The 13,947-nt window shown below is 39.9% G+C and overlaps 1 protein-coding gene and 1 long non-coding RNA gene across 3 annotated transcripts; one reads left to right on the top strand and one right to left on the bottom strand.

The window, feature by feature from the left end:
• Positions 1 to 48: 48 nt before the first annotated feature.
• On the bottom strand, positions 49 to 6,748 carry LOC143414263 (gonadotropin subunit beta-2-like). Its single transcript, XM_076878351.1, has 2 exons — positions 6,330 to 6,748; positions 49 to 889 (listed from the first exon to the last, which is right to left on the bottom strand). Exons 1-2 carry the CDS (start codon positions 6,345 to 6,347, stop codon positions 656 to 658), a joined length of 252 nt encoding a protein of 83 aa, XP_076734466.1. The 5' UTR covers positions 6,348 to 6,748; the 3' UTR covers positions 49 to 655.
• A 3,954-nt stretch (positions 6,749 to 10,702) lies between these two features.
• On the top strand, positions 10,703 to 13,411 carry LOC143414273 (uncharacterized). Of its 2 annotated transcripts, none has more exons than XR_013094792.1 (4): positions 10,703 to 11,354; positions 11,842 to 11,962; positions 12,427 to 12,548; positions 12,669 to 13,411. It is a non-coding gene; the product is annotated as an uncharacterized LOC143414273 (long non-coding RNA). The 2 variants fall into 2 exon arrangements; XR_013094791.1 differs by having other exon boundaries at positions 11,837 to 11,962.
• The last annotated feature ends 536 nt before the right edge of the window (positions 13,412 to 13,947 follow it).

Below are 13,947 nucleotides of genomic sequence, written 5' to 3'. Positions count from 1 at the left end.
ATGGGCATTGCAGCTTCCACATTTTATGGCCACAAGGGAGGTTAACAGCTATGATATTAAGATCCCATTGGTAAAAGTCAAATCGTTTCTTCACTAATAGGTGATCCATTCAAGCCGCCATCTTCATCTCTACCACCAGCGTTTAGCCAGCTCAACCATCTTCAATGTAGTTTTCTTGCCTACTTTAATGTCCAATTAAAGTAGATGAAATCCAATTAGAGTCACAAATTAGAGTTACTAAGGCTGACTGTAATCGGATCCACAGTTTATGAAGTGAATGCATCGTGTCACATCAGTAAGACTTGAAACTAGCAATGGGACATAAATTCTTCATAAACTGTTGAATTAGGTTATATATCACTTTACAGAAAGAACTTTTTTCCATGTAAATTTTACACAGATGTCATTTTGAATCTCTGCTGGCCTTAGGATATGAGGAAAGTTAAAGTTACTCCAGCTGTGGCGTCAACTTTCAGACGTCAGGCGTCAATTACCTTTTATCTTTTTTTAAGACACTGTTTGAGAGAAATATTCATCATGTGTTTATTTCGATAGCAGAAACATTTTTTTTTTTTTGTAATTACTAGTTGATTCTAAACAACAGGGCAGCTTCCGTATACTCTGTATAATGTGTTTAAATATGATTGAGCTTCTTTTAGTAGTAGAAAGGGATGTCATTCATGCAGAAGTCAGGTTGCAGGCTCTCAAAGGTGCAGTCAGATGTGTCCATGGCACAGCGACCGCAGTGGCAACTCAAAGCCACAGGGTAGGTGACGATCGGGTCTACACCAGGTGGGCAGGCGGGAAGCTCAAATGTTTTATAGTACAGGTCCCGGTATGTGCACACATGCTGGTACACATTGCTGAATGGTATCTTGATGACAGGGTCCTAAAGGGAGGGGAAATGAAAACAGTGTCCTTACAAAAATGTTGTTATAACACTACAGAAGCAACTGTTTTTAAACAAGAAATTCACCTAAAATGTTAAATGAAGTTTCAAAGTCCTGGTTTTAGGCATAAAGTCTTACTGTTAAACTGTTGTGCATCACAGTGAGGGAAAGTTGATGCTTTCAATGAACCATGTGCCAACACAGTGCAGGGGAGCTACCTAAACGCTACTCCCGCAGAGGTTGATTATCTTGTTAATAGTGTTACATCTTCAGTGCGTTCAAGTCTGCATACTGTGCTCCTCAAATTTAGAGCTAATGGACTCCCTGGTATAACTCACAAAGGTACACCATAAAGTCATCAAATATACTTTTGGTTCTGAGGGATTTTTAAAAGTAGAAAGGGAGGCAGAGCCTTCAGCTTTCAGGGCCCTCTTCTGTGCAACCAGAGTCAGACACACTCTACTGTTAAGGCTTAAACCTTTTGGGTTTTTTTTTCATAAAGCATATAGTTGGGCTGGATCAGGTGACTGAATCCTCCCTTAGTTACACTACAATAGGTCTAGCCTGCCGGAGGCTTCCCATGATGTGGTTTTATTGGATTTATTTTCTTATGCTCCACTCTGCTTTTAATCATTATTTGTTATTAATCTTTGGCTCTTTTCCACAGTGTGTCTTTTTTCCCGTCTTCCTCCCCTCACCCCAAACCAGTCACAGCAGATCGCTGTCTCTCCCTGAGCCTGGAACTCCTGGAGTGTTATTCCTGTTAAAAGGGAGTTCTTCCTCCCCACTGTCACTAAGTGCTTGCTCTAAGGAAGGGGGGGGGGGGGGGGGGGGGGGTCATCTAATTGGTGGGATTTTGTCTGTATTATTATTGGGTTTTTGCCTTATGATATAAAGCACCTTGGGGTGACTGTTGTTGTGATTTGTTGCTATATAAATTAAATAGAATTGAAATTTAATATATTCCTTTACTTTTGCTGAGAAACCAGAAAGTTTTTAGTATCTGTGACACAGATACAGGTGAAATACACTGACTTTCTTCCCAGTTTAGTCACTTACATGTTTATAATAAAGGTCTGGAGTCACATGACAAATATACTAGACACACAGCTTGACTTTACTGCAAACAGCAGCTGGCAGCATGTTTGTGACTTTATGAGTCATGAGTTTTTCTTTTTGAAATGACGTCATTTTGCTGAGCGCGGAAATCTAAATGCGGCGATGGTTTCCACTATCAGCAAAGAATGGATGAATGAATGAATGAAAGACTGGAAATAAAAACAAACTGACTGACTGGTAAAAGCTGACAAGACTTGACCACGACTCAAGGTTAACCTCCACCTAGATAGGCCAAAAGGGTGGATGAATTTATGTGTGTTTCTTTTTACAGGAGCAGAAGGATGACAGCAACATCTGAGGTTGCATGACGATTTAACTTTTAAATGCCACTTTCTGTGTTTGTGAATCTAACAGGTGTGTTGTTCAGGGGTTTGTGTTGCTCACAGAGATTACTGTGAGAAAGGGTGTATACACCTGTGCAGCGTTAACATTTGCATTTTCTTCTCTACAGCATTACAGTTCTTAATGTGCTTTGAATATGTGATTTATAACTGGACAAATAGTTAATGTTTTCTAATAATGTTTTCCTACTACAGGATTTCTGGGCTTATGTGTGAAGAAACTGTGTTTATAGGTTATGAGTTGGTGATGCTATTAAACTGTGTTCTTGGGAAAATGTTGAATACTACAGGGGAGTGAATATGGGGGGAGACACATCCGGTCTTGAAAACAGTGTGATTCTTTTTACAGGAAATCTTTTTATAGCACCTCTGGAATGTGGAGGGCTGACGCCTAACCCGAGATGGTCAATGTGTTGCTAATGTTTGTTTTGCTTTTGTTAAGAGTGCATGTGGAGGATTCGGTACAAAACAGACAAGGGACATGAGAAAACAAATAAGAGATGCAGTTTTTATGGAACAGTTTAATAGGGGGCTCATAGTGATAAAACAAGTGGAGTGACATTGCTTAAGGAAGTCACTGATTAAATTGTGGATAAAATAAATTGTGGCACTAATAGTGATTTAATGATTTGAGAAATCCTGAACATGATACTTGTCTGTTATGCTGAATACTTTATCGCTTTCATGATTTATAGTTGGTTGTAAATAAGATGTTTGATTTAACAGATTTGTTTTCCAGGATACAGGTTCCAGGTGGAGCTGGGAGTTAATTCAATTCAATTCAATTCAATTTTATTTATATAGCGCCAAATCACAACAAAAGTCGCCTCAAGGCGCTTCATAGATACAGAGAAAAACCCAACAATCATATGACCCCCTATGAGCAAGCACTTTGGCGACAGTGGGAAGGAAAAACTCCCTTTTAACAGGAAGAAACCTCCGGCAGAACCAGGCTCAGGGAGGGGCGGCCATCTGCTGCGACCGGTTGGGGTGAGAGAAGCAGATGAAGTTAAATGAGCTTAACATGTAACTGCTGACTAATGTTTTTACACAGGGTTACAGGTTGGCGGGAGATTGTTTTAGAGAGAATGTGTAACATTCTTGTACAGGTCTCAGTAGGGAGTTGACACATGGCGGAAGCCAGGTGCAAGAGGAGGGTCATTTTAATTTGTAGGTGTCGTGAGGTGCAGGAGATTGAGAGGAGTCTTCCCACAGCAACGTTTTAAATAAAATGAGAGATTCATCGTGGACATTGAGGAAGACAACTAAGGTGTACGACGTGCTCTGCCTTAAATCTTCAGCAGCGTTGGAACATGAGAACCTGAGGTATGAAGGGAGCGTGCCAAGCTCCAAAAGTGACGGCTCGTACCACAACAGCAGTCCAGTTGAAGGGGACAGGCGGGACCTAGTTCCATTGGTCTCAATGTGCAGTAGCAGATGAGAGTTTGGTGGAGACAAGCTCATCTCCAAATAACACGGGTGGCAAAACAGAGGCAGAATAAACCCTCTGACCCGTGCAACGACTAACCAGTAGTCTACCTGGGAAGTTGAAGAAAGAAGAGAAGGATCGCAGAGCATCATTTCACTCAAAGAGGAGGTGGCTGCGTGGCCCGAGGAGTGAGACAATAAGAGGAGTGTTGGCCTTTTCGAGGCCAAAGAGGAGGAGTATAGAGATGAAATATTATTTTACATTCATAATCTATGTTACTATTCATAATCCTTATTATTACTGTTGCATCATTTATGATTTATCATTATTGTCATTTCATTGACACATTTATTGAAACTGATGATGTTATATTAAAGTCTGTATTTCAGGTGTTAGCATAAGCACATAATAATCTTTCATTGCAGGTGCAACTGTAATCATGTTATACACATATTGCATAATTAAAGGGTTGAAGCTTGGTCAAGTTAATTAATGGTTTGAAGCTACGGGCAGCGCGATGTCTGGCCGATCAATGGAGCAAAGTTCAGCTATTGAAAGGTTGCCTACATGTTTACAGTATAATTTACTACATATTGCCTGTGTGCATTCAGCAGCCTGCTGCATTGGAGTTTGCCTGGTAACAGATGACTCAAACGGAGTCAGGAAGTATACTTCTAAAATGTCTTTGTTTGTTGAGTGAGGTCATGTACTGAGGTTAAAATACAGACATAAGTCTGCCTGCACACAGACTTGTGTTGCTTGTAAACGGTATGCTCATGCTCTGTTCTGAAGTGCAGAGAGTAGAATAACAGGAAGCATCTGGAGGAACAGAGGAAGTAGCGGTTCCTTTTTTAGAATATGTCCTCACTGGAGTTACTGGTCATCATAAGTATAAATATCACACCCACCTATTGTCAGGCGGGAGATTGAGCCTGATGTTTTGCAGAGCCCATCTTCACCACATATGTATTTTAATAAAATCATTTGTGTTGACCCACTATGGACTTTCTGTCCTATGTCTCTTCCTCAAAAATTCGAACCGCGACAGTGGCAAATGTCAAACTCCTACAGTCTCCTCAGTTCTCCTCAAATGTTCTTGTCACATGCACAGTGAAGTTGCAGCTTGTTGGAAACACAGTGCCATTCATCCAATCAGGCAGGGTGATGGGTTTGCTCTTCTTCTCTGATGCTGTTCGTCCACACTGCTGCTGCTTGCTGGGACTCTTTGCTCAGGACTTTGCTGCTGTCTCTTTATCTGCCATGTTATTGCTCTTTGGAGCTGCATTCCTTGTCTTCAGGGAGGAGTGAGAGCTCGCTTGTGAGTTTGAGAAACACATGGCACCGTAAATAAGTCAGCCAGAAACTTGGCCTGCATGTTTCCTTTCTTAAAAGCAGAAAATGAAATTGTAGTTGTTCTTGGCTGATCAACACAAAACCTTTTTCCTATGATTATTTTTCATCTACAATGTAAATTTTGTCTCTTTTTCACTCTTTTTTTTCTTTACAATAGCTGGTGACCTGCAGAATCACCGCTCTCACAATTGGAGGCAATTACTTTTACACAGCGCACAAAAACACTGTGACGTCAGACACATTCACACTCACTTTTTTCATGTGCATAAATAAATCATATGGCTGGTGATATGTGCCATGGTGATCCATGAGTATGATCACAAGTTTATTTATTTTTCAACCCAACAAAACAAATAACAAAAACATGATGCAGTGGCAAAGACTTAAACTTACTTGGTGTTGCTTAGCATGTAATATCAGCCTCGAATCCCGCCGATCGTCATTCATCGAGGAGAGAAAACAGACAGCTAATCCACCTGCCCGATGACAAATTCTCACGTCTCGGGACTTTACTACAGGAACTTCCTGGCTGACCTCAGTCTTTCAGCGTGTCTCTTCTCCCCTCGGTGAATGTCGACTCCAGGGCTCCGGCTCTCGAAGGACCAATTAATGATAGGTTTGTAGCTTGAACCTATTCGCTGGAACGTTGAAGACAATATAATTACACAGCAAAAGCATTGAACACCAAGTAGGCAAAGTTCTTCGTGTTATTCATGCATGAGGGAGACGTGTCGTTCAAGTCGGGGGTCAAGTGTCGTTCCACCACTTGACCCCTGTCAGACTCTCAGCCATGCCCGCCCACCTGCCTGCCCGGCTGGGTGACGAGAATCTCCCATCAGCCCTTTACAGCTGCGGGGCGAAAAAAAGAAGCAGAGAACTGTGTATTTGTACATTTTTTGATTTGTCTTTATGTTCAGCAGAGCTTCTACCACCCAGGCCAACCTGACCTGCCCCAATGCACCGCACGCATTTTAGTTGAATTATTCTAATTCCTGAAGCCACATCAGTCCAGCTGATCCCAGAGAAACACTAAAACGTCCAGTAGATAGTCCGTACCGGTGCGAGGTCTTATAAAAACTGAAACTAAATGTTTGTCAAACAGTCTAAGAGCCAGAGAGTGAACTAATACACAAAACAACCAACCCTCAAACATGAGAGTGCTTCTGCTACATAACTGTGTTTGTGTTATTTTTGTACCTTGACCCAGTCCTCCATGTCGCCATCATCGATGACCTCCAAGATTTCCTGCTCCTCAATGGTCAGCTCGTCTGGCTGAGAAGCCTGCAGACAGACAAACACGTTAATTCAAATTAAAGCTGCGATGTAACAGTTTAACCATCTTCATTTCACCCGTGATGTATATTTTTCAAATACCGCCACACTGGTGAACGGACAAAAATGCTCACTGTGGCTTCAACAACATCAGCCAGAACACTGAAGAAAACACTGAGACCATGCCTGCATTTATACCACACTTTACTCAGGACTCGGGTAATATAAAACAACTAATACTCCAAAGCAGCCCAAAACTCAGACTTACACTAGAATTTCTGTACAAATTCAGAGAGCAGGTGTTTTAAACCTGGACACAGAATCATTAGTGCCACAAAGTTTGGGAAAGTAAATCTAAATGGGGGTTGAACACGACTGGAACTGATTAAAAACAGCCAAAACAAAAAGTGTCTTTACTTCAAAGTCAGAATTATAATTGGTGACATGTTAAAACAGAATCTAACATAAACATTCTTGTTTGGAAATAGCTCTAAGATGTTAGGAGAATGTGGCAAATGAGATCACAGGATGGCAAAAATGTACTGTAAAATGATATGTTCTTGTTTCACTTGAACAATACCACCTATGTTTGCACTTATGTAAGAACAAGTATCACTGCTATGGAGTTTTCATGTTTTGCATGCAGACTCAGGGCTGCTAGTCTCCTCTTGGCATTTTCTTATTTAAACATTGGTGACTTAGAACCTCAAAGTTTAGCAGCACAACACTCTTTTTCCTTTTTCCATCAAACATTTCTTTCAGCCATCTGTTTTTATCAGTTTATATGTGGCTGTAATTAATCTACGGCAGACCCGACCATGTTTCCATGCTTTTCAGCATGCACTTTATTCACGCTTGTCGTTCACACACTGGCTGCAGCTTTCCAGCTTGCAGCCACAAACTCCAACATGAACAAACAGTCAGGACTGAATTCAGACTTTAAGCCAGCGAGGTGTGATTGTCGTCCACATGCGTCCGCCTACCTTGCAGCCGCACCGCAGACCACACCCCACCACAGTGGCTAATATTTATTCAATAACCACAAAGTACAAAAGATAAGATTAGATATTTTATTTTTCAAAGATACATGATTATACATAGAATAAAGAAAGGTTCTATAAAAATTACACATGGTGTAGAAAAACATTATAACATACAAATGAATGTTTTATGAAAATCTGACATGTTTATTCAAAGCATAAGAATAAAAGTTTTATACAGGGAGTGCAGAATTATTAGGCAAGTTGTATTTTTGAGGAATAATTTTATTATTGAACAACAACCATGTTCTCAATGAACCCAAAAAACTCATTAATATCAAAGCTGAATGTTTTTGGAAGTAGTTTTTAGTTTGTTTTTAGTTTTAGCTATTTTAGGGGGATATCTGTGTGTGCAGGTGACTATAACTGTGCATAATTATTAGGCAACTTAACAAAAAACAAATATATACCCATTTCAATTATTTATTTTTACCAGTGACACCAATATAACATCTCCACATTCACAAATAGACATTTCTGACATTCAAAAACAAAACAAAAACAAATCAGCGACCAATATAGCCACCTTTCTTTGCAAGGACACTCAAAAGCCTGCCATCCATGGATTCTGTCAGTGTTTTGATCTGTTCACCATCAACATTGCGTGCAGCAGCAACCACAGCCTCCCAGACACTGTTCAGAGAGGTGTACTGTTTTCCCTCCTTGTAAATCTCACATTTGATGATGGACCACAGGTTCTCAATGGGGTTCAGATCAGGTGAACAAGGAGGCCATGTCATTAGTTTTTCTTCTTTTATACCCTTTCAAATTCAAATTTTATTTGTCACGTACACAGTCATACACAGTACGATATGTAGTGAAATGCTTGGACAACTGCTCGTGACCTAAAGAAAACAAAAAAGGAAAAGGCTATGAATAAGACAGGAAATAAATATGAAAAATTAAAAAGGGTAAATTTAACTAGGAAGGAATAAAATATAAATTAAGGTTAAAAATGAAATAACTGTACAACACAAATTAGAATGAAGGGTAAATTTAACTGGGAAAGAATAAGATAAAAAAAAAATATATATATATATATATATATATATATATATATATATATCTTGCCAGCCACGCTGTGGAGTACTTGGACGCGTGTGATGGAGCATTGTCCTGCATGAAAATCATGTTTTTCTTGAAGGATGCAGACTTCTTCCTGTACCACTGCTTGAAGAAGGTGTCTTCCAGAAACTGGCAGTAGGACTGGGAGTTGAGCTTGACTCCATCCTCAACCCGAAAAAGCCCCACAAGCTCATCTTTGATGATACCAGCCCAAACCAGTACTCCACCTCCACCTTGCTGGCGTCTGAGTCGGACTGGAGCTCTCTGCCCTTTACCAATCCAGCCACGGGCCCATCCATCTGGCCCATCAAGACTCACTCTCATTTCATCAGTCCATAAAACCTTAGAAAAACCAGTCTTGAGATATTTCTTGGCCCAGTCTTGACATTTCAGCTTGTGTGTCTTGTTCAGTGGTGGTCGTCTTTCAGCCTTTCTTACCTTGGCCATGTCTCTGAGTATTGCACACCTTGTGCTTTTGGGCACTCCAGTGATGTTGCAGCTCTGAAATATGGCCAAACTGGTGGCAAGTGGCATCTTGGCAGCTGCACGCTTGACTTTTCTCAGTTCATGGGCAGTTATTTTGCGCCTTGGTTTTTCCACACGCTTCTTGCGACCCTGTTGACTATTTTGAATGAAACGCTTGATTGTTCGATGATCACGCTTCAGAAGCTTTGCAATTTTGAGACTGCTGCATCCCTCTGCAAGATATCTCACTATTTTTGACTTTTCTGCACCTGTCAAGTCCTTCTTTTGACCCATTTTGCCAAAGGAAAGGACGTTGCCTAATAATTATGCACACCTGATATAGGGTGTTGATGTCATTAGACCACACCCCTTCTCATTACAGAGATGCACATCACCTAATATGCTTAATTGGTAGTAGGCTTTCGAGCCTATACAGCTTGGAGTAAGACAACATGCATGAAGAGGATGATGTGGACAAAATACTCATTTGCCTAATAATTCTGCACTCCCTGTAAAGCACCTTGAGGCTACTGTTGTTGTGATTTGGTGCTATATAAATAATAATAACAATGAAGAGGCCTGTATAACACACAGATTTTAGGCTGATAGCCATCTTCACATCTTACTTTCAGCAAGAAAGTAAGCATATTACTTTGGTTATTAACCACTAAGGTATTTTCTTTTTTTTAGCTGTAAACTAAAACAAAAACAAACAAAAAAAGAACACCTACAGGCAAAACTAGGCACAATTTAGCTCTATGACAGTACAGAGAAGCTGCCGTAGCGCAGTTAAAATAATGGCCAGCATATGGATTGACTACACACACACACACACACAGACAGGAATAATTTACCAAAAACATTACATTACAGAGAACTGAACTTTTCTACAAACAGAGAGATCATAATGGAACAGAAACATCATAAGCAAGGATGTTTCTGTTCTTTTTGCTTGTGAATGACCCCTCCAATAAAATGACTAGCTAGTGTTTACAGAAGTGAATATGCATATAACCTCACGTGGTTATTTAAGTTTTGTAATGAGTGCAAAAACAAAAACAACAGCAACAAAATCAACAACAACAATATTATTAATAATAATAATACCAGAAGAAAGGAATATAATAATGTAGAGCGAAAGATGGCTCCTCCTCCCTGAGCCTGGTTCTTCACGAGGGTTCTTCCTGATAAATTGAAGTTTTTCTTTCCCATTGTTGCCAAAGCACATTCTCATAGGGAGTCATATCATGTTGGGGTTTTCAGTGTTTTCTCTCTATTAATGTAGGGTCTTTACCTCACAAACAGCTTGTTCGCCTGGGCCATTCAGGCTGTTAACAAACCCTATCCTCTTACGCTCCACCCCTGCCCACTCACCTCACCAATCTGACCCATGGTCTCAGTAACTTTCATATATTTTGCTTGATTGTATATATTTCTCCTGTTTGTTATTTATTCCTGCTGTTTTACTATTTATATCTTATACCCCCACAGTTGCTATGGAGCACTCATAATTTGGTTGTACATGTAAAATGACAATAAAGGGCCAGAGCACCTCTGACACTTTCTGTGTAATAAGCAGGAATGTAATAACAAGGCAGTGATAACTGATTAAAATGCATCAGGAAGTCTGGAATGAACTGAAAACATGTATGCATACATAGTTGTGGGGAGTCCCCCTTACTGGGGGGGGGGCAGGATGACAGACCAGGGGGCTCCTCCAGACAGCATTTTCTATCTCCCAGCTGGAGTTTTTGTTTGTCTGTGACTGGAGAGTCAGATTTTTGTTGAGCTTCACACTTGCAGACCTAAGTCAGTTTGCAGAGATCCCTCCCACTCTGGCTTTTATGTCCTAGATTTCTTATCTGAAACAGTAATATTTCAGTGACTGCTGCTTGTACCACAGGTTAATACACGCTACTGATCCCTGATAGGAGAATCATCAATTTTGGCAACAAAGAAGCCTGGTGGATGTTTGTTTACAGTCTGATGATGGGACATCATGCTCTGCATCGTCAAAGTTTGCCTCCTCATTATTATTCATACCCAGTAATGTGAAGTATGCTCATATCTACTATAACTGAACCAACCTGGTGCTCTTCATTTATGGAGGCTGTTGAGTCTGAATGTTGGATGTTGTGTATCTTGTGTTCTCTGGGCTTTGTTGTCCTCAGTCTTTTCGCAGGATCAGAAAACAAAACCAGGAGGCGCGTAAATGTTTCTTCAAATGTTTCTTCTGGATGATGATAAGACTGTGACACGGGATGCCACCTTTGGTCTTGTGATGAAGCAAAGCTCAGGAAGAAGTGGGATTAAATGGTACCCACATGTGTGCTGCTGAGAAGGATGTACAGGGGCACCTGCAGCCAAATCCAAGCCTCAGGTTAGTTGTAGTTGCAGAACGCTATAGGACTGAGACAGCTGAGGCATCAAATGTTTGATTAAACGGATGAAAAAGAGAAGTTTCTTCCCTATAATTATCACTTCTTAAAATCTGTAGCAACTTCAAGTCTTTCAGCATGCTGAGCATGCAAAGAATGTGACAATATATTTTTGTTCAATATTTAATTTCTTTTAGTTGCAATTGTTAAATGAAAAAATATATATATTCTTATAATTTAGCAAACTAATTTATCAAAAAAAATATACATATATCTGTATTAGTTTTAATAAATTAATTTGACACCTGTATTGAAAATACCATATTGTATTCATACAGAATCAGTTTGGTATCATTGTTTGTCTGCTCACTGATTGTTGAAACTAAGAGCTACTTTGATCTGTTTAGATCTAAAGTATCCAAAGTTGAGCTCTGATGTTTCTTCACCCCTGTGTGTGTGATATGTGATTCCTACATGCTGGCAGAGCAGCAGTTTGTGCTCACAGATGGTGACGGTGTGGAGAGACGGTGGTGTTTCCTCAGAAGAACCAGCAGAGTCACTTGCTGACTGATGCTCATCTGCACTGCACAGAGGAAATCAACTGACCGAGGTTTGTCCAGTGACGTGTTATGAATGTATATTTGTTTTATGCTTACAGTTATGTTTTTCTTGACAGAGGCTCTGCAGAGGTTAGACAAAGCAGAGAAAACATGTGCTTTACATTTTACTGTGATTTATTGAGATATTTGTTGCCTGATGTTCAGCAGGAATGGAGAAATAGAATCAAAGGGAGATGTTTTTGATGTTTTTGTAATGATGTAAGTAAATCTTCAATATTATTTATTTGCTTGGTTATATTAGGAGTGTTTCTGAGTGAGGGGGGAGGAGTCATTATCCAGGTAAAGTGACGTAGATCAGTGGATACACTTGTCTCCTCTTTAAAGGAGACAATCCAAGTCATCCTTAAATGTTAGTGCTTTCAAATACACAAACATTTTTAAAGGACAAAAATGAACATCCAACTTTGACTGTAACACAAAATAAATCTTTCCATGTGTGTTTTCAAACTCTCAGATGGGCAGCATATCAGTCTTGGACTGTCTAACCTGCCGGAGCAGCACTGAATGACCACCACACATGAGCATGTTCCTGCAACATTCAGCATCTGATCCTTCATCTGTGTGCTTCTGCTTTTGGTAAGTAGAGTTACCCAACTCCAGTAACTCTACACACATGCCATCCATTTCTGACGGCCTGGTTACTTCCTGTCAGTTACTTTAGAAACCATGTGGTCACCTGACCTAACACTATTCAAGTGTCACATGTCAAACAGCTGGAGAGGAAACTACACCAGTGTACTGGGATGTTTCACCAACACGTGCCAGATGCTGTTCCTTCATGGTGACATCACAGAGACAGCCCCACCCACCTCAGGACCTCGCCATTTATCATGATGATTATAATGATGACAGCGAGCGGAACTAAGACTGTAAAAATCCACGACCAGAATTTTTCTTTCTAATTATTAATGAATACTGAGAGCCTCTTTCTGTGTTTTGTATGTTTTGGGGTTGTTTTTTTTACCTCATTTGTTACTAACAAAGTTCACCAAACTCACACAGTTTACATTCTGTATGTTTCCATCTTTACCAGCCACACTCTAATTGCATTTAAGAAAATAATCCTTAGAAATCGTCATTTTTCTCTTTTGTAATTGATGATAATTCAGTGAATATAAGATAAGATAAGATAACTCTTTATTGTCATTGCACAGTCATACATAGTACAGTAGTACAATGAAATTGGAAAAACTGTCCTACGTCGGCACTACATATAACACAACACGATATGACACATCACAACGTAACAAACAACACAACACAGTAACACACTGCTTCCTTCTATTGCGTCACACATTGCTTTAAGTTTTTCAGTGTCCAGTTATTTTTTACTGCTGTTTAAATTCTCTGAATGTTTGACCCTGTAGACTGTTTGATGGACTGCTTGTCTTCCTGTTTGTAACCGCCGCCTGTTTTTTTTAATAAAGATTTGGATTTCTGACTTCAACACAGCCTCTGCGTGTCCTCCCTTTGAGTCCTCTTCCTCTGTGAACGTGTTGCATGTGTCACAGATTCATTTTATTAGCAGCTTTCCCACAGTGAGTTGCATCAGCATTCATTCACAGCACATTTCAGAAGGATTCAGATTAATACAGTGATCTTATAGTCAGAATGATCCTGACAGAGTGCCACTGTAAACTATCTTTCATCAGGTAAATTTCAAAGTTCAGTATTTCAAAGCAGGAGTTATGAAGACTCATACTGGCATTAGGACTAATAATATGTACTTACAAAGTCAAAGTTTTTTAATTATGCTAGAATATTGGAAGACAATCAACTTTTAGTGTTTTCCGCATATTAATTATTCTGAAATAGAGACGTGACCCTAACTGTACAGAAGCAGTAAACAACTGACAATCTTAACAGACATCATTGGCCTGAGCCGTCATGCACAGTGAGTCTGATCCTTTGCTGTGAGAGTCTGACAAGCATGTTTCTGGTCAGTTTGGAAGAAATAATATCACAATGTTGATCT

This window comes from Maylandia zebra, linkage group LG20 (genome assembly GCF_041146795.1).
Source record: "Maylandia zebra isolate NMK-2024a linkage group LG20, Mzebra_GT3a, whole genome shotgun sequence".
Classification (NCBI taxonomy): Eukaryota; Metazoa; Chordata; class Actinopteri; order Cichliformes; family Cichlidae; genus Maylandia; species Maylandia zebra.
Note: the sequence above shows the minus strand (reverse complement) of the source record. Positions and strands in the feature narration are given on the sequence as shown.